The sequence below is a fragment of the Bombyx mandarina genome, chromosome 11 (assembly GCF_030267445.1).
Source record: "Bombyx mandarina strain Sakado chromosome 11, ASM3026744v2".
Classification (NCBI taxonomy): domain Eukaryota; kingdom Metazoa; phylum Arthropoda; class Insecta; order Lepidoptera; family Bombycidae; genus Bombyx; species Bombyx mandarina.
Genome location: NC_143218.1, coordinates 17,585,110 through 17,609,474, shown reverse-complemented (window position 1 = coordinate 17,609,474; position 24,365 = coordinate 17,585,110). Strand labels below are relative to the sequence as shown.

Genomic DNA, 24,365 nt, shown 5'->3' with positions numbered 1-24,365 from the left:
ACTATTATTAGCCCATTATGTATTGCGAATTAATTAAAAATACAAATACGTAATACAAATGGTCCAAGTGTATACTCATAATAAGTTTCGTCAAATTTAGCTGGTACTTAAATAATAATATAATTAATTACATTGTTTCCCACTCGCGTTTCGCGTTTGAAAATAATAATAATTTTATTCAAGTTTTTGTTGAACATAAAAACACTAAAATTACATCAGATCTGACTATAAATTAAATCTATATTCAAATTTAATATAGACTAGTCGAACAAAAGTTATTTTTGTTAAATTTACGAAATACATTCATTTAATGAAACAGGTACACAGTTCGTAAGCTGATTGGTGCAGTGCTGAAAAGGTATTATAAAAAGTATTATCCCACGTACGTATATAAATAAATCGTCCGTATTATGCCGTTAAGTTTATTTATTTATTTATTTATTTATTTATTTATTTATTAAGTTGCACCAAAAAAGTGATCATCAGTTTGGTGATATAAAGCAAATATGTTCACATAAATTGGTAGGGTTTAAGCGGCAGGCGACACAAGTTAGAATTAAAACGTAGTTTATCTAAATAAAATGATATCGAGTTAATGTTTAATTCGAAAATTTTACTACGTTTTCTAATGAGGTACGAATAGTTATGCTCCTGATATGTGTACTGTTTTTTTTATTGCTTAGATAGGTGGACGAGCTCACAGCCCGCCTGGTGCTAAGTGGTTACTGGAGCTCATAGACATCTACGACGTAAATGCGCCACCCACCTTGAGATATAAGTTCTAAGGTCTCATTATAGTTGTAATGAACTTTTCACATTTGTCGTGTTATGCCGCCATTTTTTTTGTACACTAATACTGGTACATTCTTATCACTCAGTAAGAGATCATTGGGCGTCTTATTCTGAAGGTGGTATCTTGTGCGGGACTCATGATACGCCCTACCACGAGCATTCAATTTAATCTTGGGGTGGTAGAGCCTCTTGTGAGTCCGCACGGGTAGTCCTCACCCTGCCTGTTTCTACTGTCAAGCAGTAATTCCTTTAGGTTTGAAGCGCGGGGCAGCCGTTCTACTGTTAAAACTGAGACCTTACAACTCTTGTCTCGAGGTGGGTGGCGGCATTTACTTTGTAGATGTCTGGGTTCTGGTTATCACCAGGCGGACAGTAAGCTCGTTCTCCTATCTATGCTATAAAGAAAAAAAAAATATGTAGTTTAAAAAAAAAAAACGCTTTTATTAATTTAAATTAAAAATAGTGTAAGAAAAAATGATTTTGTGGAAATTGTAATATAATTAAAATTTATTTTCTATCTGTTAGTTGGATTTTTTATAAAAGCGTATTTTTTTAGTTTTTTTAAACTATTATTTATTTTTCATATTTTGATTGAATTTCAATTCTTTCAATATTTTTTTACAAATATTGAATTGTCATCGGTCCTTAATAAGTATGTCAAATTTCGAGTTAATCCGACGTTTCGAAGGGGTCAAAATCATGTTCAAAGATTCCATTACATACTAACATACATAACTCTGAAGCTAATAAGTGGTTACTGGAGCCCATAGACGTCCACAACGTAAATGCGCCACCCACCTTGAGATATAAGTTCTAAGGTCTCAAGTATAGTTACAACGGCTGCCCCACCCTTCAAACCGAAACGCATTACTGCTTCACGGCAGAAATAGGCAGGGTGGTGGTACCCACTCGCGCGGACTCACAAGAGGTCCTACCACCAGTAATACTGTCTACTGAATTCTTGCCTAAAAAAACGCATTTCGCTGGAATTTACACAACAGAACAACGGCTATCAAACGAGATGCAATACCGTGGGATTGCGTCAGACAAAACAGAACCGTGTCAGGCGAAAAGAGAAAGGTACACGGGTTTGCTTAGCGCTATCCGTAATGTTGACGTGATCGTAATTTTAACTAATTTTGTTAGTTTAAAATAGGTTTTCTTTCACACTAAATTATGCTAGACAATAGATATCGTTCACTACTTGACACTGTGGTGTTGTTCTTAACCCAGATTTTTTGATCTGGTGCATTTAGATGCATCATAGTGGAACTGCACTTTATATCCATAAGCTGTGGAGGAGATCAAACACCTTTTTTATTGCTTAGATGGCTGAACGAACTCACGGTCCACCCTGTGTTAAGTGGTTGCCGGAGCCCATGGACATCTACAACGTAAATGCCGCCACACACTTTGAGATATGAGTTGTAAGATCTCAGTTTTTACAGTACAGCGGCTGCCCCACCCTTTAAAACGAAACGCATTAGTGCTTCACGGCAGAAATAGGCAGGATGTTGGTACCGACCCGTGCGGACTCACAAGACATCCTACCATCAGTAATGAAGTTAAATTAAGCCATTATTCGTAATGTAGCGCCATGTGCCCTGAAAAGGTATTTCCTGATGTACAATCGGACGTCTCAGATCATGGCTCGTATGGTTGTAATTGGCAATTAAAACTCATGAATACCACAACCTATGTCGCCACTCACTCCAAGACCCGGGAGACATATATCGATGAGTTCAGCGACTTATCCTTGAAATAGTAATGTTGTCTTTGTGCTGGCTAAATATAGGAGACACAAAGCATCATTAGTCTCTACCGACACTAAATATATTAATTTACAAAGAAACTGTTTTGCTTTTGTTAAAATTTTATCAACAAACGGCCTATTAACCCCTTTATCGGTAGGCATTTATAAACTGGCTACTTACCGCTGACTAAAGTTTACAAACCAGGTTAAATAAGAGCATGTCATAGTGCTGCGAAATCAGCTGTACTGAGCTACTTCTGACTAGTTATGTACAGCTGATTTCTGAGTGAGTAGTACTGAGTAGTTCATCCCAGTGCAGGGTAGACTAAAGTTAAATTTGTACAGTGGACGACCGCTATAGTTCCAAGTCAAAGGGATTTTATTTCCTACTTACGCTGATAGCCTTGCGAGGCTATGTCAGCGTAACCGGGCGAGTAAGTGAGCTCACGGGGCTCAAACCGGGAGTGTTGGTAACACTGTCCCTAGCAAGAGCAGTGCTTCGCAGAATCTACGGAAACGCCACCCACTGAGAAGATCCGGCGAGAAACTCAGGGCGGTGTCTATGGGTTAATTTACTTGTAGAGACCTTTGTCGCAAGCGACGGGTTCGGTGAGGACGGTGACCGGTGCTTGAGGTACTTAATAGCACCGTTAATGGATCGGGACGATCCGTAATGATGCGTTCAGGGCTCAAAAGGATAATATTTGTCCTGGTAGCAGACGGCGCGAGAAAGAAGTCGACAAATCATAATCCAGTGGCTTGGTTGATAATTTTGTTCGATTTCGCTAACATATTTTCAGTCTGAGATAATATCATAACATAATAATATGTAATAATAATTACAGCTCTGACATATGCGTGACGAAATACTCACTGGAAGGTTGTCGTAATGATGGAAATAAGACCTTGAATGTTTATTTAAAATTCATGTTATGTATAAATGTTTTTGTAAATACTTGTTTTTTTTTAGTTAAGCCGTATAATTTAAAACCAAATTTAACTCAAAAAGTAACTAATGTAAGTTATTCATTTTTTTTTACAGTTTTAACAAGTTAACAACTATTTACTTACCTAATTAGATTTAAAAGAAATATTGAAGAATAAACGTTTTTATGAGAGAATACAGTTCTCTTAGGATGAGAAATAAGGAAACTATATTTATTAATAGCGTTTAGATATACTAAATAAAAAAAATTAAAAAAAAGATATTTATACTTAAATACGTAAATAGACTACTTGCTTGTTAAAAGTTTGTTTGTGGCTATTAATGAGCTTTAGTGCTATCAATGAAAACCTTTCGGAAATTAACATTGTTTTTGTCTAAAAAATGTGTAGAAGGCTATTAATTGTACTGTTTTCTCCACTGTTTTTTTATTTCAAACATTTTATTTCACTAGCTACTATAGCTATAGTGAATTAATCTATTGATGAATTTTGACGCTATTTTTAAAAGTAGTCAGTTGCTCAGGATGCTAACAATAAAACAAAATGACAATGCAACATATAAAATAAATCTAAATTTTAATGTCAATGATTATGATGGAATTGTAGATTGAATAGTAGTATGTGATTATGATTTGTATGATAATTTTTTTTCTTTGTTCCCTGATTACATACATGGAGTGCGAACCCTATTTTTTCATAATAAAATCATTATTATGTAATTTCTAGAATACGCTTAACTTTAAAATTTCAAACACTTAATGCGAATATTGTTCATCCCGATAACACATAGGCAGACTACGGAATTCTTAGGGCTCCGTTTTTGGCTATAATTAGCAACTCGTAAATAATTTACTCCTTTTTATCATTCATTAGTTAGTCTTTTTATATTCACTAGATGATGACCGGTTTTTTTTTGATAACGCCATCTTGTTGTGTCTTTAAAGCTGTTAGTTGCCCTCAATTAGGAAATAGTATTATTATTCGCCAATAGATGTCGGGAAGAGTTGATTATTGAAAACACGAATAAAACAACATTTTCTGAAAATAAATCGTAGCTAGATCGATTTATCGCCCCCGAAATCCCCTGTATACTAAATTTTATGAAAATCGTTGGAGCCGTTTCCGAGATTCAGATTATTTAAGTTTATATTAATATACAAGAATTGCTCGTTTAAAGGTATAAGATATAAATTAGTTATTTCAACCAATTTGCAATTTTAAAATAAGAACACTATAATTTCTCGCATATCTGCAATGTAGATACAATTACAGTATATTTTTCAATTTGTTGATAACAATTATTCCATCGTTGATGTGACGTCAATTGACACACGATTTCATGGTCTACTTACCAGAATAACATTACAATCGCCCTTAAGCAATGAGAAGGACGTGCGTTGGGAATTGCGGCCCAGTGGCTCAACCCAATAGAAAAAAAAGTGTGTGTGTCCGCTCCGACGCACGACTGGAGTTTACTGGATATAAAAAATTAAACGAAACAATACGAGAAATAGTTCTATATTACGACAACACGATACACAACAGATTATTAACAAATTAACGAGACACAAAACAAACGACTAACAAATATATGAAAATACAATAATGAGAGAAACGCGCGATCAGTACGAGGCTTTGTGGCGGACTGCCGGCACAGCAGCCCGGCGTCACCTGCGATAACGCGGCCGCGCGTTGGCTCCTGATTGGCGCGCGCACGCATCACGCAATCAGGAGCCAATCAGGCGCATAAAGCATTTCGTGTGACATGCTAGGCGCATAACGCATTTCGTGTGACATGCTAGTACGATTTTGGTCCCCATAATTTTCATACCCCGGGCCTATATATGTAAATCGATTCTAAAGGAGTAAACTCCAAAAAAAATAAGACGCTATTACTCGTACTTTGGGAGGCATCGAACGGCCTTTTACGATTTTTAGTAACAAGAAATAAAGAGTATATGTGTGTCAAATAGATGGTAGTGCTTATAATAATAATAATAATAATGTTTTTATTGCAAGTAACCATGACTCATATAAATTGTTAATAAGACTTAGACCTATGTTAGTAGTTATATTTACATCACAATGAATTACTGTCGTAACATCCCATGGGAGATGGCACCACATATATATTTTTATTGATTTATGTATTTTTAAGCTTAATTTAAAAAAAAAATAGCATTCTGCACTCCTTCTCTATATTTTCTATAAGTATGAGAAGTTTCATACACCTCCGTCCGCGCAATTTTCGTTAAAACGGGTACATATTGTTTACTTCACGTATTAATGTATAAATAAATAAATAAATGGATTGCTAACAGATTAATAAAGGATCGTCACAGTACATACATTTTTACGTATGAACATTCGTTGCGCCTAAAAAAAAATACCAGTTTTTGTCGTTCTACACAAGAATTACTTAACAAGAATACTAATCAGCAAATTACGTCTTTTTGGTGACTTATTGAAGATTCGTTCAGAATATGAAATGAGATTTACGTTTTGGCTCTGTTAAGAATAAATTATAAACTTTTGGTATTTGTTTTGTGTGACATCAGAATGTTGGTTATCGACAAAGTTTTCTTTTGGGGCTTAAGCTGTCGGTTCATTACCCCACGAGTTGGGGTGTAGACGTCAAAGCCACAGGAACGTCTAAACTCCAACAAAATAGAGTTGCAAAATTTAGGGGGTTTCGTTTGCGCGCTGTTTCATACAAATATCACACTGGTTATAAATTAAACCCATTTGAAGTGATAGTTAACATTGTCACTAGTTTCCATTACCATCTATGGCTGATTGGACTCTAACAAGTCTTGGAGGGCTGTCGCTCAACTTGTATCTAGGCACACATCTTTAAATTTCTTGTTACCTGTTCACACAAATGAATTTCAACACTACCTTTTTCTCAATCCACTGGTGGTATCTTGTGAGACCGCACGGGTGGGTACCACCGCCCTGCCTATTTCTGTCGTGAAACAGTAATGCGTTTCGGTTTGAAGGGCGGGGCAGCCGTTGTAACTAAGCTTGAGACCTTAGAACTTATATCTCAAGGTAGGTGGCGCATTTACGTTGTGGATGTCCATAGGCTCCAGTAACCACTTAACACCAGGTGGGCTGTGAGCTTGTCCACCCGTCTAAGCAATAAATAAAATAATTTTACAAAAAAAATGTAATTGTTAATTTAAATAAAATAAAAAAATGTTATTAAACAACAAAAAAAACCATGTTTACGTACGTTTTAACGCATGATTCATGACGATAATAAATTTTTACCAATAAACGAAATAAACGTATGACTTCAGTTTATTTTTGAGCGAACGCAGCGTATTTTATTCGGTACGAGGAAGTATATAAATTATAAATGACGACATTTGTTTGTTTATTTGGTAATTTCGCGCAAAGATAGTCTTTACTCGGAATCAACACAAGATACTTTTAATTATAATTATTATACATGTTTTGACCGACAAAGCCAGTTATGTATATTATTATTACAATATTTACGATTTATTTTGTTACTTTACGTTTGCTACAAAATTTATTGTGCAAGCCAACAAACAAACGAAGAGATTCTTTGTATGTATTTTTATCTTATTTGGGGGAAAAAAGCTCTTCCTTCCTTCAGCTTTCAATGATAGAAGTGGTCGCTCATTTTGACATCAAGGGGAATTATAGCTGTGGCAACTCTGAGATTGAATAAGGCATCAAAATGTTTTCATTGCCTCTCAATACCACAAGGTTTATTAGGAGAAGATTTTTTAAATACAAACATCGTTGGAATCCATCGTGATTATCCTCTTAAGATCTTGTTTTATAACTAATTACTAATGCAATGACGTACTTTAAATGCAATTAATAATGTTGCGTTATTCATTGTTTGCACCGTGATATAACTTTCAAGGTGGACTTGTTATCGCCAGATGCCCGTGTGATTATAATGAAAATTACTCAATCTTAACAAACATGTTTGAGCGAATCAATAGCTGGTCGAAGACTTACGCTAACATAATTCTAATTGCTAATTCGAATAAGAAATAATCGAAATATAAAAATAACAAAAAAATTTTTAAACAAATTTTAGGTTACAAAGGTAATGCGATTGGTTTATTGTCGATTAGCCGAGCTCACGGTACTCTTGTTTTTAAGTTGTGACCGAGGTCTGTACATTTCTGTTTTACTTAGGTTTGTGGACGAGCTCACAGCCCACCTGGTTTTAAGTGGCTACTGGAGCCCATAGACATCTACAACGTAAATGCGCCACTCACCTTGAGATATAAGTTCTAAGGTCTCACTCAATATAATTAAAACGGCTGCCCCGCCCTTCAAACCGAAACGCATTACTGCTTCACGGCAGAAATAGGCAACGCAGTGGTACTTACCCGTGCGGATTCACAAGAGGTCCTACCACCAGTAGAAACCTGAGTACCGTACCGTAATTGAGACAATATATACTATGTGAATAGTATATTATACGATATAGCGGTAGGATAGCTATGGAATTGCACACAATTTAACAATAGGTGATGATTTTTTATCCATATTCCATCTAGTACTATTTGAAAACGTAATTTCAGTATATCTTGGGTATTTTTTGGCATCGAACGCGGCTGAGTTACTGCCCACACAAGCGGAAGCGTTAAGTCGCTTATGGATCGATGCATACCACTGATGACTGTTTTCAAATCTCGTTTTTAAACCTATCAGAGTTCTTAGATAATACTGTGGGCGGGAGCTCATTTCAAAGCCGGATGGTACGCGGCCAAATAAATATGGAATGAACTCTATTTTAAGTCATCATCATCATCATTATTCTTTCCTATTACCCTCTGCTGGGGTGTAGGGCTCGAATCAAATTTTTCCATTTATATCGGTCTTGGGCAGTCTTGTAGCTCCTCCCACGTCATGCCCAAGACCCCTAGCTCCTGCTCCACCGAGCGACGCCAAGCTGTTCTGTTATTTTAAGTAGACAATGAAAATTTTACTAACTATGTACATATTACGTTTCCAGAAATTGTTGATTCAATGTTGACATTACTTATAATTATTTGAAAAAGGTTTATTCACGAAATTAGAAGATAAACACGTCATAGATTACGGATCAGTTTACATGGAAACGTGAATCATGGACAAATCAGAGCCCGGCTCACTGGGGATGACGTTTTGATATCACCGAAATCCTGATAGCAAACTTAAGCCAAACACATAAAGTATAAAATTACAGTTTACTTTGATGATGTCAGATTTTGAATGATTAATAAAATAGACAAATTATTTCCGTTATTTGAAGATAACTGAGTTCATTATTTTTCCTACGCTGCTCGTTTGCAAGTCTTAAACATAATTGAAAGTGCTATTACGGCTTATTTTCGAGTCTATTATATTAATTATAAAAAAAAAGAAGTCTAATCTTAACAGATACTGGTGGATACTTTTTACTGGTGGTAGGACCTATTGTGAGTCCGCACGGGTAGGTACCACCACCCTGCCTATTTCTGCCGTGAAGTAGTAATGCGTTTCGGTTTGAAGGGTGGGGTAGCCATTGTAACTATACTGAGACCTTAGAACTTATATCTCAAGGTAGGTGGCGCATTTATGTCGTAGATGTCCGTGGGCTCCAGTAACCACTTAACACCAGGTGGGCTGTGAGCTCGTCCATTAATCTAAGCCAAAAAATAAAAATAAAACACTTCTGAACTATTTGTCGTCGTCTACTGCGGGACATAGGCTCTTCCAAGACCTGCTAAAGCGCTGCGCTTCCCCGAATCCTGATCACGCAGGAGCAAGTCATAGTCGTCACCTTAGACAAGTCCTTACGGATCCATCAGATCCAATAACTCTTGCATTAGATACCTTCAGCTCTAACACTAGGAGCAGGCTGAGGAACCCTGGTAACCGTACTCGTCGAATTCGACGAACTCGACAAAGAGGTCGACGTGCAACTTAACCCATGAATCAGCTCGCCGAGTTGATCTCGCCGGATCTTTTCAGCGGATCGCGATTCCGATCCGGTAGTAGATTCATTCTCGAAGCAGTTGCTCTTGAGTAGTTAGGTCTCCTTCGGAGGCGCTCGAGCAGCTGTTTGCAAATCCCACCCCTCTTGGCTGAGCCTTTGCTCGCCCACCTGACCTAGTGAAACTGGAAAGGCCTCCGGGCCACCAGTAATACTTCAATCATAAAAAAAAGCGCTGCGCTGTGGCAATCCATCCCTGTTTTCGCGACTTTCATCCAATACGTTGTCAATCCACCTACTCAAACACTTGATTTACGTCAATTGAATTTTTGGAACGCATTATAAATCAATGAATAATTCAAATTTACGTATGCAAATTTTATTTCAATACATATTTGACTTCAGGTTATATTACCCTTAGCTTTTACCCACTACTTCAGTCAAATTGATTTAGGAAAAAAAGTAACATAAAACTCACGCAATATAGACTTTTTTCTGGATGAAATGTATGTATGTTCTTTTCTGTATCGATGAAAACGTGTATGTAAGCTTTCACGAGAATTCATATTTAAAACATTCGTATCGATACTAAAATAATAATGAATTTTATTAAATATTCAGATACGATGTTATAAAGTGTTCTCGTGAACTCTTGTTATTTCTATAGCCGAGAAATGAAGCTAAATGAATATCGGTTACTACAACCAAACCTATTACACATAAAGTCCACATGTCAGATAAAGTGAAGAGGATCCAGATCGTTATACTAGATAACCAATGTTTTCATCAAAACATCGATCGTGTAAATAAGATTAAAAATAAATCGAATAGGGTAAACGTTCTTCTCAATGACAACGAACGGAACAAAGAAAATAGTGTTTTATTTTATTGCTCTAGAAATCGAGTGAATGCGCAATGAAACTAGAGTTCAATATATGTTTTCTTAACAATAAGTATTCAATTTTATTTGTTAGGAGTTCAATGTATCGTTTTTTAAGCTGTTCTTTGTAATCGATACTGCTGGCGATATACGTTTTGTTATATTACCACCAGCCTGCTTATTACTGCCGTGAAGCAGTAATGCGTTTCGGTTTGAAGGGTGGAGTAGCCGTTGTATTGTAAAAGTGTGACTTAGAACTCCTGTCCCCAGATGGATGGTGTTGTTTATGTCTATGGGCTTCGGTGGCCAATTTTTTATTTATAGCATAGATGGGTGAACGAACTCACAGTCCACCTGGTGTTAATTGGTTAACGGAGCCCATAGACATCTACAACGTAAATGCCGCCATCCATCTTGAGATTGTTCTAAGATCTCAGTATAGTTACAACGGCTGCCTCACCCTTCAAATCGAAACACACTACTTACTGCTTCACGACAGAAAAAGGCACGTTAATGGTACCGTGCGGACTCACAAGAGTTCCTACCACCAGTAATTAACACCAGATCGACCATGACATCTTCCATCCATCTAATTAAATAAAAAGATACTACATTTTATTTTGAATGTATTGCGCGGTTTCGTAAATTTTACCAGTTGTCTGTGTTTTTAGTTTAAAGTAACATTTTTTTTGTTTAAGTTGAGTTTTCTATCACTTCGTAGGCCCTGTCGATGGAATTAAAAATATCGGTTGACTTACCTTCAATTTCGACATTCTCTCCACTAGACGAATCTGAACCGTCGTCTTCAATTTTCTTTTCCGTTACTATCGTGACACTGTTCTCGCCACAATCATTGTTCTGAGATCTCTTCTCCGTCACAGAGTGGAACTGTTAACAAAATGAGTTTTGTTAAAAAATAATAATTACGTTTCACTATTCATAATCACTACAGGATGACCCCGACCACTCTGTTAAGAGTGAAATGATTGAGAAGAGCAGAATATACATCCAAGAAATAGATAATATCGCATTTACAATAATAAAGTAAAAATATCAGAAACGGTTTTCACACGGCTTGCGTTACGGCAATTTCAGCGTGATGTTTGAAACTTTTGTGAATTAATAAAAATTGAAGGTCAGTTGGATTGGCATGTTTGATGTGCCGACGCGGATAGTGGTATCCTACCTACGCCTATGTGTTCTATAGTGCTTATCAATCAGTAATCGTAAAGCCAAGGATTACGAATCATATTGATCACACAGCGTACATACATATTCCCAGTTGTGTCAAGGTGACACGTTGCTACGGCAGTATCTGTAAGCGAAGCAGAACACTTCACTCCATAGCAGTGATGTTATCCGGAATTTAGATTACAGATATTAATAAATTCGCGTATTTTGACGTGGTTTTTTTTTAATAAATAAGCTTCCAGAAATACTTATATATTTTTTTTGTTGCATATTTTTGGTCGTCTTCACGATTCAAGTGTTGCGTGATTAGCCTATAGAAATCAACACTTTCACACATAAGTGTGAAGGTTTTAATTGCATTGCAAACGATTGCCAATCAAACTTTAACGCATGATCGCTTCGTAGTAGAATGACTGTACCTACACATAGCTCACAATACCAACTGATTATCTTTTCAGCAACAATTTGTCCAAGTATTTACAATACATATTCTTATAGCGTTTAAAGTCGTCGTGGCTTAGAGGATAAGACGCCCGGTGTACCAGTGTCGAGTTATGTGACAGTGCGTGGGTTCAAATCCCGCAGGAAGGTACCAATTTTTCTAATGAAACACGTACTTAAATTTTGTTTACACCTTACTTCTACGAGCGAATAATTACTGTAGAATTGAAACATAAACCTCAAGTCGCCGGGTGAATGGCCGCATTTTTTTCCTATCTATGCTGATAGCCTTGAGAGGTTATTTCAGCTTCTCCTTGACGTGTAGGTGAGCTCACGGGGCTTAAACTGGAGTGTTGCTAACACTGGACTAGCAAGAGTAGTGCTTCGCAGAATCTACCACCGGATCGGAAACGCGACCCACTGAGAAGATCCGGCGAGAAACTCAGTGAGCTGATGGCCGCATGAACGCTGACATAATTATGAGCTCCGGTAACTATTTATTACCGTGTGAGACGAGAGCTCCAAGACCCATCAGCGCTATAACAAAATAAATAAATAAAGCCGCACGAGAGGTATCATTTACAAAGGCCGATATCGTTCCATGGGAAAGGAAGACGACGGCGTTCGGAAGGATCCGATAACGGAGCACCGGATGAACTCGTGGCTTCCTATGGTTTCATTTTACAGTTTAAAGTTCTCTATGTTATTTTGAAGCCATTTAACTGTTCTATATAGGGTGCTCCAATATTTTTGTCATAGTAACAAAACCCTCTGATAACCTGGAGAGACTCATAGTGAGAGGTAAATTGGATGGAAGACGATCCAGAGGTCGGAGCCAGATGGAAAGACCGAGTGTCCGAGTATCTGGACACGAGATCGAGCCACGCACTTCACTGTGCCACTGACCGACATAAGTGGCTACAAATTACAAAAAAAGGTCACAGGCGGGCGCATCACGAGGCTCAGCAATGAGCGATCGACTAAAGGAGGAGGAGGAGGAACTTTTCTATCGTTTTAAAGTTATCGACTGTCAAACGTTTTACTTAGCTCTGTGTTTCTCTCAGTTCGGTTAGGAAAAGCGATCTGCCTCGTCGAGACTAGGTTGATTCTGAGGCACGTATTCATTGCTTAAGAAACAATGCAGACAGGCAATGTTCTCTTGAGCGGTTAGGCTGAACCACGCTGTCAGTGTATGCAATTTTTTTCTAGCGTAGATGGCCACATTAACTGACAGTTCACTTGCCTTTACCGACGCCATCCTCGAGACATTAGTTCAAAGTCTTCATCTTCAAACCGATGTATGTATATTTGAAACAATAATTCAAATCTTCCCGCATTTAACACCTTTTTTTATTTATTTAATTTCTTTATAAATAAAACATGTAGAAAAACAGAAAGCTTTTTTTTTAGATCGAGCTCACGTCCCGTCTCACTGGTTATCGGAACCCATAGACACAGCTGTAAACATAGTCCTCGAATTTTATACTTGAGTTCGGTGAAAAATGTATTTTCTAATACCTGGAGGTGAGTGGTCGTCCGTCCGTGCGATTGTGATATTTGTACACAAACAAGTCTGCTGCTTACAGCTCAGAATTATTTTAAGTCGCATTTGAAAGGACATATATAATATATCCAAACTTAATATACCATATTGTTATAGACAAAAGCTGCACATGGCGATCGTTGAACCAGCGCTTTTTTTAATTTTCTCTAGAATATCTTATTTTGTATTCTTACTGACAAATGTGATTAAGAATTAGTGATAGTATCGAATTCAAAAATAGTGGATAGTAGCTACCAGAGGTGATCAAGAAAACTTACGCCATCTTTCCAAAGTGATTACAAAAACAGATTCGGAGCTGTGTACCGGTACGCCGATTGCCATTTCATTTATTAACAACAGCAAAAAAACCGATATAACAATAGTTTTAGATAAAAAATGTTCTATTTTGCTGCTGAAAATACCGACGACCGATTTATGTAGCTCGATTTATCATAAAAAAAACTTACGAAACTCGCTCTTGTTGTGTGAACTTATAATAATAGAAGCACCTACGACAGGTTTTTGTTTTCTTTTTTGTTATTGAACACTACACTGGTGAGCTCCCCAGGGTTAAGCAACATCTTACCTGCAATAGCCGAAAATTATACTTTCCGAATTAAAAGGTTGGCTGTAATTAATTTACCAGCAGTCGTCATTAATTTACCAGCTAATTTACCAGTAGTCGTCACTTGGCTAGCGATAATTCAGAAAACAGGTCAGGAAGCTCATCTCGCGATATAAGCGACACCCAGCCCAAAATCGTTTGCGCTTCAGGAAAATGAAGTCAATGAACCCTAGCTCAAGATTCAAAATAATAGCACATTTTTTGTCTATCGATGTATACCACTGAATCTCAATGATAAAACGAATCGTATCAGCATCGAAAGTTAATTTATTGCTATTAAATCTCTAATTGAGATTCAAAAGAATCAATAACTTATTTTTCGGAATGAAATTAAACGATATTAAACTTGAGCAATAATAAATCTTATGGTTAATAAATATAAAGTCGTATTTTGGTTATACGGACATTGGCCTTCGGGAAATGTGAACGGTTGAATTCAGGAATCATGACCTTAAGTCTCGAGATAACGCAATAATGTTTCGAAAGACTTCTGCAACAAATATTCATAAATTTCCCTTATTCTAATATATAAATGACTTAATGCATAAATTTTATGGCTAAGTTATATATTAAAATAACCTATTATATACCTATATAGAGCTTAGCTATTTAAATAGTAAATTATTCTGTACTGAATAATAGGGAATGTATTAAAATAATAGGGTATTTTCACAGATAGTATTGTGTTTTCTGCAAAAGCACAAAGATTAGTACGTACGCCTAAGATGGCATGGATCCTGAAGACTCTGAATAGCAAATTGGAAAATATTCGGTCCCTGTGGTATAACGACCAAGATCATTAAGATAAGCGAGCCGGTCAAATATCCCCACCATGACCAAAGCTATTATACTCGCACATTTGAAGATGGACTATTACTGGATCGTTCCGGTACTGGGCGACACTCAGTGAGTCAAAGTCTAGCTCGTGACCTAAACTGCTAGCTGCCTACTATTCTCATCGTGCATATGGAGCAGATTTTGGGGCTATCCCATTTAATCAAATGGTCATGTTATAACCTATCAAAAGCGGTATGAAAATCGGTAAAAAAAGTTATGCTGGAAACCAATTAAATTTGCTACATATGGCCGCGTCGGGGAAGTTGTTGATCCGTTCAAGTACACATAAGCTAACGTATTGACCGAAGACTTATCAGGCACAGTTTTGAAAGAAAAAATACATTTATTCCGGTTTAATAAGCTTGGCCAAATGAAAAAGCTGTTTTGAATTTAAAGGCCTTTTTTTGGCTTCGGTACTTGAACGATCTTATAGCCGGGGGACCACCATGGTGTTAAGTTAAGAGGCTCATAGACATCACAACGTAAATACCATCACCCACATTGAGAAGGCTCTAATTTAGAATATAATTTCGTATAACAACTGTCTCTAGCATCAAATAGAACTTGTTACTTCGCGTCAGAAATAGGTAGAGAGGTGCTTACCTTTGCGTGCTCCCAAAACTTGGGCCATTAAACGCCAGTAAAATTGCGGATTTGAGTTTTACTATCTAAGCGCAAGGCGATGTGTTACATATAAGTATATCTCTCAAAAACGTTATGAAGTTAATGCCAGTCTACTTTGTTGTACGGTATTTTGTCAATTTGGTCTTTATAATCTTGCTGTGTATTATTAGTGTCAGTATCTCGCGGTAAACTATTTAAATTGATTCTCTTGAGTACAAAAGGAGGTCAGATTGAATGTAGCTCACTCAAGTCACGTGTGAAATAAAGCTTAAAAGGTTTTTTTACGAGAATAAATCTATTGTGAAGGCTACACTTTATTATACATTTGTGTAGAGTCAGTTGAGTAGAATCACTTAAGTAGAGTTAGCATGTTTTATTAAGGTTATGCTGTATTAGCTTTTGATAATGTATAAATAGGTTTTATCAAAATTATTGTATAATTATAAATTATTCAAAATCACAGCACAAAAAATGAACCGATGGTGGGACATGTTACCGACCCGCAAATGTTGGTGCACCGATTTGTTTATTACAACCACGAAGCAGGTTTGAAGAGCAGTAAGATTAATGGAAGTGAGATTGTTTTATCTATGTTATTGTTCTAAATGAATGAATGACTCAAGACCCTTCCAGTAAATAGCGGTTGTCGGAACCTTTCGCAGTCTTCTGAAGTTCAGTATCGGTGTAATAATTGCGGTCATTCTGACCTATGATTAGGTGATTCATGAGTTGATTTACTGTTTTTAGTTAGTAAAAAATGCTTCACATAATATTGAATACCATCATAATAAATGTTTCTTAGTTATTTTTTTTAATTCTGTTTTTCTGTTATGCAGTGCGTTACTCAATTGAATTTGCATGGTACTGCATATGTGATGTATGTTTATATTTTTTATTGACGTTCTAGATTGTTGTTTGTTGATCGTTACATACTATTTCATACAGATAATTTATAACGTCTCAATAATATATTGGAAATTTTATATTGTTGAAGTGAAATTTACACTAAATGTGGGTATTAAGTTTATAGGTACACTATTATATATCCTGCTAAAGCTGAAAGGCCACAAGGAATCCTTCCATCACAAGGAAAATAATCATAATGTACATGTTTTTAAAACCGAGCATTGACCCCAGCAGTGTCGAGGTGACCTTATAATAATATATACATAGTTACAAACAAAACCTATAAGTTACTAGCTGACCTGGCAGACCTCGTAGTGCGTCAATCGATAAATAAAATCCTAAATTTTTGTATAAAATACACTTAAAATAAAATTGTTGTTTTCATTTAATTCCGAGCATTTTCATATTTATCTACCTTTTAAACCTTCTCTGGACTTCCACAAAGAACTCAAGACCATAATTTTGGCCAAATCAGTCCAGCCGTTCTCGAGTTTTAGCGAGACTAATGAACAGCAATTCATTTTTATATATTAAGTTATTAATAGCAGTGTTTCTAATATAGATGCGAAGTTTAAAAGAATTACTTCTTCTTCTTGCCTCTATCCCTCTACGTGGGATTGGCTCGGTATGTTCAATTTTTCCATTCAGACCTATACGTCATTTGTGCATTCAGACCCTCCTCTCACTACATCCAAGTATACTTGGAACGTGCCCTCCTCTTTTAAAACATACGGTCGATTATATTTGAGTCACTCACCGATCTTCTTAGAACAATCATTTTCGACTCACGTCTAACATTTTGATAGCTCGACATCACGTTGCAAACGTCTTCATCGTCCGAACAACCGTAAAACACAATGTGACGCCTCATTTTCGTATTTCAAGAATAGTTTCAGGCAAAATATTCTTTTAATAAAAAAAATAACAGTAGCTATATTTATTGAAAATACAGTTTTCCGTGCATGGAAATTTTAATTAGACCGCCGGTATTATGTCGTTCGATTTGCAAATTAATTCATTGTTTTCAATTAATTTTACCATGCAATTCGAACGTCACCAAATGTTTTTATTTGTTGATTCATAAGGGGTTAATAAATATATTTTGTCTAAGCGAATTGAATTCTTGAATTTCTTACAAAATAATTATATTTGAATACATTACACAAAATATAATAATTTTGAATTTCAAATTTAAATTAGGAACGAACGATAGTAATTTGCTCAAACTGGTTTTAGCATATTTTGAATATTCAAAAAAATTTGAATGAAAATAAAATTTTAACGTCACTTTAAAATTTAACAAATTTCACTATTAGTATCATTAAATACGACTGCATCGATGGATTGGCAAGTAATGACTGCTGCCTCTAACAATTCTACTGTTTCCAGTTGCGAAGTTAAGTTTCTCATTGTAGCGAGACAATAGTGTTTTTTGTTTACGAAACAATCCCAATCTGTGTATATATACGCATTGTCGACATCTACGAAAGCGTATTCTAAATAGATTTATAATATTTTTCAATAGTTTGAGCATTCCAAATTCAAATATTGAACTATTCCAAATAGCGTTAACAAAATAAAACAAAATTGAAATTTGTGTAAATGATACAAAGATTTTTTGAATTTCGAATAAATGTTTTAATAATAATGACCAGAAATGATGTGAGCTATTTTATATTGTGATATTAATTACCGATGTAGTTCACTCGGCCAACGTCATTACAATCATGAATGTTACGCACGTTCTAATTACATAATCATATCAGATGATGTTGAACTAGAATTTACTATTAATTTCGTTTCATTGACAAACTTTAGTGTTTAATTTTTTTATAATTCTCATGTTGTATATCACGTAATTGTAGTTAAATATAAAGCGTAATAAAACGATTATAGAAAAAAAATTGGTTAATTAAGGAAAATGTTAAATAGGAATTAATTAAGGAAAATTAAGGATGATGTGAAAAGTAAACTGATATTCATTGGGTACAACAGTAAAAAAACATTACTGAAAATGTAATCGGGTTTACATCGGGTTACAATTTATTCCTGTGCTTCATGCACCAACATTTTTATGTTATTGTCAAACATTAAATTAATTTACTCTTGTTAAAAGTTAAGTTCATCTCTCAACCACTAGTTCAACCACTAGTATGGTAATAGGTACGATAGTAGCTTATTGATCTTTCTTAGTTGCTAAAAAATACTTTTACTCGATCATAGAACATTCAACACCGCTTAGAGGATCATTTAAGTATTTTTTTAGTTTTGGATTTTTTCGGTACACTGTACATACATTCTAATTTTTTTCTCCTACTTATGTTGATAGCCTTGAGAGGCTATATCAGCGTTACTCTAGGCGAGAAACTCAGCGGGCTGTGTCTGTGGGTTAATCTAGATATTGCTGTTGCATGTAACTTCAAACAATTTTTATGTTTGATGTTATTGTCTGTTTTTATTTGTTATTAAATTAAGGTAGGTAATAAAAAAAAAAACTCAACAATCTTGTGAATTTTTTGAGGTAATTAAAGTACCTATTGAGCAAGTCTTTTGATGTCATTGGAGATAATTTCGAGTTACCTTCAACTTACTGTCCGCATAATTGTCTCGAGAGGCGGTTTCGCATGACCTCCTTAAAATGAAACATTATGCTTTACGACCTTCTTTAATCGCCGGGTAGTCAGAGACTTCGTCAAGACTAATAAAATCTAGCAAATATGTATATACCGTACCTACATATTGCCATTTGTCACGGGCCTTTCTAATATTTACCTAATTGCCTTGTGTGGTAGGTTTAATTTTGTTTTGGCGGCCACTTCGTCTCGTTCTGTGGGTATCGCAAACGTTTTTTTTTATTGCCTCGATGGGTGGATGAGCTCACAGCCCACCTGGTATGAAGTGGAAACTGGAGCCCATAGACATCTACAACGTAAATGAGCCACCCATCTTGAGATATAAATTCTAACGTCTCAAGTATAGTTACATAGGCTGCCCCACCCTTCAAACCGAAACGCATAACTGCTTCACGGCAGAAATAGGCAGCGTGGTGATACCTACCCGTGCGTACTCACAAGAGGTCCTACCACCAGTAATTACGCAAATTATAATATTGCGGGTTTGATTTTTTTTTATTACACTATGTTATTCCTTCACCGTGGAAGTCAATCGTGAACATTTATTGAGTACGTATTTCATTAGAAAAATTTGTACCCCGCCTGGGATTCGAACACCGGTGCATCGCTCAACACGAATGCACCGGACGTCTTATCCTTTAGGCCATGACGACCTATGCCACTGGCATTTCAAATATTTAATTGCCTTGTGTGGTAGGTTATTTTGTTTTGGCGGCCACTTCGTCTTATTCTGTCGGTATCGCAAACGTGACTACGAAATTTACTAGTGAATGAACAGCGACGTTGTTTAAGTATTTTAGTGTTAGTAAAACAATAAAGCAATTACCAATATCTCTGGTGTCAAGCAATCATCCGTACTAGATTGAACTGTGGGTTGGTTGTTATAAAACATACTTGAGAGGATGACCTGATACAAGATATCACATATCTTTAGTGATAAATAAATATAAAATTTTCTATGTTTGTATACGTACATATCGACGCTTGAAAGGCAAACATGACTAAGCGATAATAACTGCTTTGTACATAAAAGATAGGTAATAACCATATTCAATGCGCAAAAAAATATGTTTCTAGGTCTATTAAAATCATTTCAATCCTACAGCTACTAGCTAGATTCTACTACAGCTAGATTCGTTAAAATAAATTTTGTTTTCAGGTATTTCAACTTTAAATAAGTCTACTGTAAAGTTCACGCATTGTCGCTTAGTCACGTTTGCCTTTCAAGCGTCGATATAGATATGTAGTCAGTAATTCAATATAGCATTTTACGAAAGATAGCAAGCATACTGATCTCACAACTTTTTAACTGTGGGACATCATCAGTTCAAAACACAATCATCGATTTAATGATCGAACGATCTACGTAAGTAATATAAATCTTAACATAAAGAATTCAAGACAACTTGTTAATTTGCCTTGACTTGTTTAATTGCCACAAAATCCTTTCCATACACAGTTACCTGGAAGAGATCGCTTCACGCGATACGACTGCCCATTGTTTTGATAATTTCTTTAGTCCCGCAGTAGTCGAAATTCGACTATAATTAATTGGAATTATAAGTTTGTACACTATTGTATTTTATATTCTTCTATAATCACAAATTTCACCAAGACTACACTATAAAAAATATTAACAAAGACAAACAATATTTAATCTATTCTCAATTTGACAACAGACGTCAAGAACAAAAGTTTGACAATAAATAGTATGCAGTATGCATGCGTGTGTGCGTCAAATACATAATATGTAGTGTGTGTAATATTTTCTTTATTGATTTAATGTATCTTTTATGCATTATTTTAAAAAAATATTTGCATTGTGCACTTCTTCTCTATATTCTCTATAAGTGTGGAAAATTTCATACTCCTCCGTCCGCGCAGTACTCGTAAAAAGGGATACAAAGTTTTTGCTTCACGTATTAATATATAGATTTATTCGTTTTTCAATTATGAGCTTTTCGGTTATATGATAGTCTGTCAAAAAGGTTACAACCTAAGAATCGGTATGTCGTATAATATATGACGGATTATCGAGTATCGCTGACAGCTCGGAAAAATTATTTAATGTGGCAAGTCATTAAACTGTGTGTCTTATTTAAAATATTCATATTGGGTCATAAATTGCCGTAAGAAATGAATAGAAATAAACAAAGCTATTATATTACAAGTAAATAACGCAATTATCTAATATAATTCCTCGTACGAAGTCAAAACAAATTATGAAATATGGATTTGTAGATTTATGAATGTACAAGATAAACAAAATTATTTCATGCTGTATTCTTTAGCTGAGATAATATTATCATAAAATGTTTAATTTATATGGGTTACGTGACAATTACAAAGAAACGTTGTTGGGATTACGAAATATTAGGTAAAACTATCAACAACTTTTTTATCAATTCCAAATTGCCCTAGCCCATTTTTTCGGTCGGTGTTGTAAAGGGTGTCTGTCTGTGAGAGAATCAATAATAGGGAGTGAGTAGCGGTTTTTTTTAAGTATTAGATTTAATTCTTTGATAATTAATAATTCGCCATAAATATTTATCGATCGATACGCAACGTATGTTATGCAATGAAGATATAAATTCTTAACATGGGACGGACTCTTACAAAACTCGATTTTTCACTGACACCGTGTTGTTTGTCGTTCTCTCATACTTTCTATTATCTGTAGGTTTATCTCTGCCTATATCTTCTATATAATTTATAATTACTTTTTTTTCTACCTATCCTGATAGCCTTGAGAGTCTGTTTCAGCTTCTACTTGACGTGTAAGTGAGCTCACGGTTCTCAAACCGAGTGTGGCTCTAGCAAACACTGGCCCTAGCAAGAGCGGTGTTTCGCAGAATCAACTACCGGATCGGAAACGCGACCCACTGAGAAGATCCGACAAGAAACTCAGTGGGCTTATAATTACGCATAGCATTCATCAACTCAGAGCCTAAAGCGGCCGAGCCTAAAAACTTTAATAAAATTGCCGGTTTTTGTCTTTAATGTTTCCAGCATCCCTAAGGAAGGATTTCGGGAATTTTCAGCCTTAAGGTAAAATATATAGGTAGAAATAAAAAGGAACTTTGAAACACGAAATGTTCAATTTAGGTTGGTGAATCTATGGTCCTAAGTTTATTTGAGAATTATATTTCTTAATTCGTTTGTCTTATATGCGTTTCTAAACTACATATTCCTCAGATTACATAAGAACAATTTTGTATGTGTATAGTTTGTATGACTATTTTCGAAATAGTCCTTTCTTCGGCGGGCGGCAGCTTGGCTCTGTCCCTGGCATTGCTGAAGTCCATGGGCGACGGTAACCACTCACCATCAGGTGGGCCGTATGCTCGTCTGCATACAAGGGCAAAAAAAACAAAGATCGGCAGGATTGAATCGAGCCTCGTCATTGTCTTGCGACAGAAATGTCGTCATGTAGCTATTCTTCCGTACTTTTATACCATCAATGATAGATTAGGGTACAATTAAAGCCGTGGCTTAAGGAAGCGAGGCTCCAACACAATATTTTACATAGTGATCAACTGAGATAGTAAACAAAAAGTAAAATAAAAACATGTGAATTCGCGAAGAATTCTGTCTCATTTTCTCGCAAGCGAAATCGTATAGATCTGTTTCTTTCTAGTGTAATTCATTGCATCCCGTTTCAAACGACATAGTATTTTTTTTATTATATGAAAAACAGAAATAAAAACTACCGTGTCAATGACCTATAGTATCAGTCCTTATCTCAAACAAGTAAATGTGCATTGGAATTTTATCCACATATTATACACATTCACGGTATGTAGGTCACCGACTAAAGACGCTGATGATAATATGTTTTATATTCATTTAAAATATAATAATATGTACTTTATTATATTGTGGCATTATTTTGATGTGAAATTTTACGTGCCGCTTACAGAAATTTATCTACGTTATACGGTCATGTTTTACTGATTCTTGTAAATTGAGTAACGGTAATATTAGTAACTATGTTATTATTTAATGTCCATTTTAATTCTGCCGTGGAGTAGTTTTCAAGGAAAAAAATATATATACTACCTCTACCAGAGACACGAGGGCTGTCTGTTGTCTGTGTGTGTTGAATCGGTAAAGTTGTCTGTCAATGCAACAAAAACAAAATGTAAACTCTTTATCCTCCTTCAACTCGATTTTTACAAAATATGAACTATTAAGGGTTTCGATAGTTTGACTAAAACAAAAACAAATAAATAGAATATTTTTTCGATGTCTCCCGCCCACCATTCAAGCCGAAGCACCTTATTGCTCAGCGGTATAAATAAGCAGAGTAGTGATACCTATCCGTGCAGGCTCCAAAGACGCCCTACCACACCAGTAAACATTACTTAAATTATAATTTTGCAGGTTTCATATTTAATACACGGTATTATTCCTTGATCATGGAAATAGTTAATAACTATGTGTTATATACAAATTTCATTTAAAAAAATTGGTACCTGCCTGTGGGATTCGAACACCGGTACCGTCGCATCGCTCGTTAAAAGTACAACGGGCGTTTTATCATTCAGGCCACGAAGGCTTTGTAAACAATCTCACCTCTCACTTCCTACATCTTATCAATATAGGTTACACTACAATCAGAAGTTATCAGACAAACAAAACGACAGAAATTAAGGCGCATATGTATATGATAACGCGATCAAATTAACGTATCGTTTATGATAATAATTAATGAAACAGAGCTTATCATGGGAAATTGAAATCATTTCTCAAACATATTTTTATGGCGGCAGACGGATAAAGGTCCAACTCTTGTTACAAAATTGACGTTACAAAAAATATCACTAGGCATTAAATATGTCTGCCCACATCGAAATACGTAAGGATTGACTGATTAAGGCTCTGAACATATAAAAAGTATCAATTATTTTTTTTAAATAAATATTTACTAACGATCACACCACGTTAACTGGTCCCGTGCTAAGTTCGTAAAGAACTTGTGTTAGAGGTACCAAATAACGGAAATAAATGCAAGATTCTTATTATACACATACATATTATATATAATATACATCCATAACCATGGAAAAGACATTATATTACATTTATCATACAAACATCTTCCCTTGGCGGGATTCGAACCCGCGACCCCCTTGTGTAAAGACCGTGCCACTTACCACTACACCAGACGGCCGTTGCTTTTTGTCATCGAAGCGCACATGCATACCGGCTGAAACTATTTCAAATGTAAACACGATGACACAGT

At 35.7% G+C, this 24,365-nt stretch overlaps 2 protein-coding genes across 6 annotated transcripts in view; one reads left to right on the top strand and one right to left on the bottom strand.

Moving 5' to 3' along the window:
• LOC114243277 (adenylate cyclase type 2) overlaps positions 1-24,365 on the top strand; it is a 236,454-nt gene that overhangs the window by 143,556 nt on the left and 68,533 nt on the right. The gene's annotated exons all lie outside the window — the stretch shown is intronic.
• LOC114243278 (uncharacterized) overlaps positions 1-24,365 on the bottom strand; it is a 66,357-nt gene that overhangs the window by 22,557 nt on the left and 19,435 nt on the right. Inside the window, exons 1-2 of one of the 2 annotated variants that reach the window (XM_028174704.2) lie at positions 17,245-17,859; positions 11,079-11,208 (exon numbers count right to left, since the gene is read on the bottom strand). In XM_028174704.2, the coding sequence (XP_028030505.2) occupies positions 11,079-11,208; positions 17,245-17,358 (244 nt within the window). In that variant the 5' untranslated portion in view covers positions 17,359-17,859. Of the gene's footprint in view, positions 1-11,078; positions 11,209-17,244; positions 17,860-24,365 lie in introns of those variants that run through there. The other variant, XM_028174705.2, reaches the window with a different exon arrangement.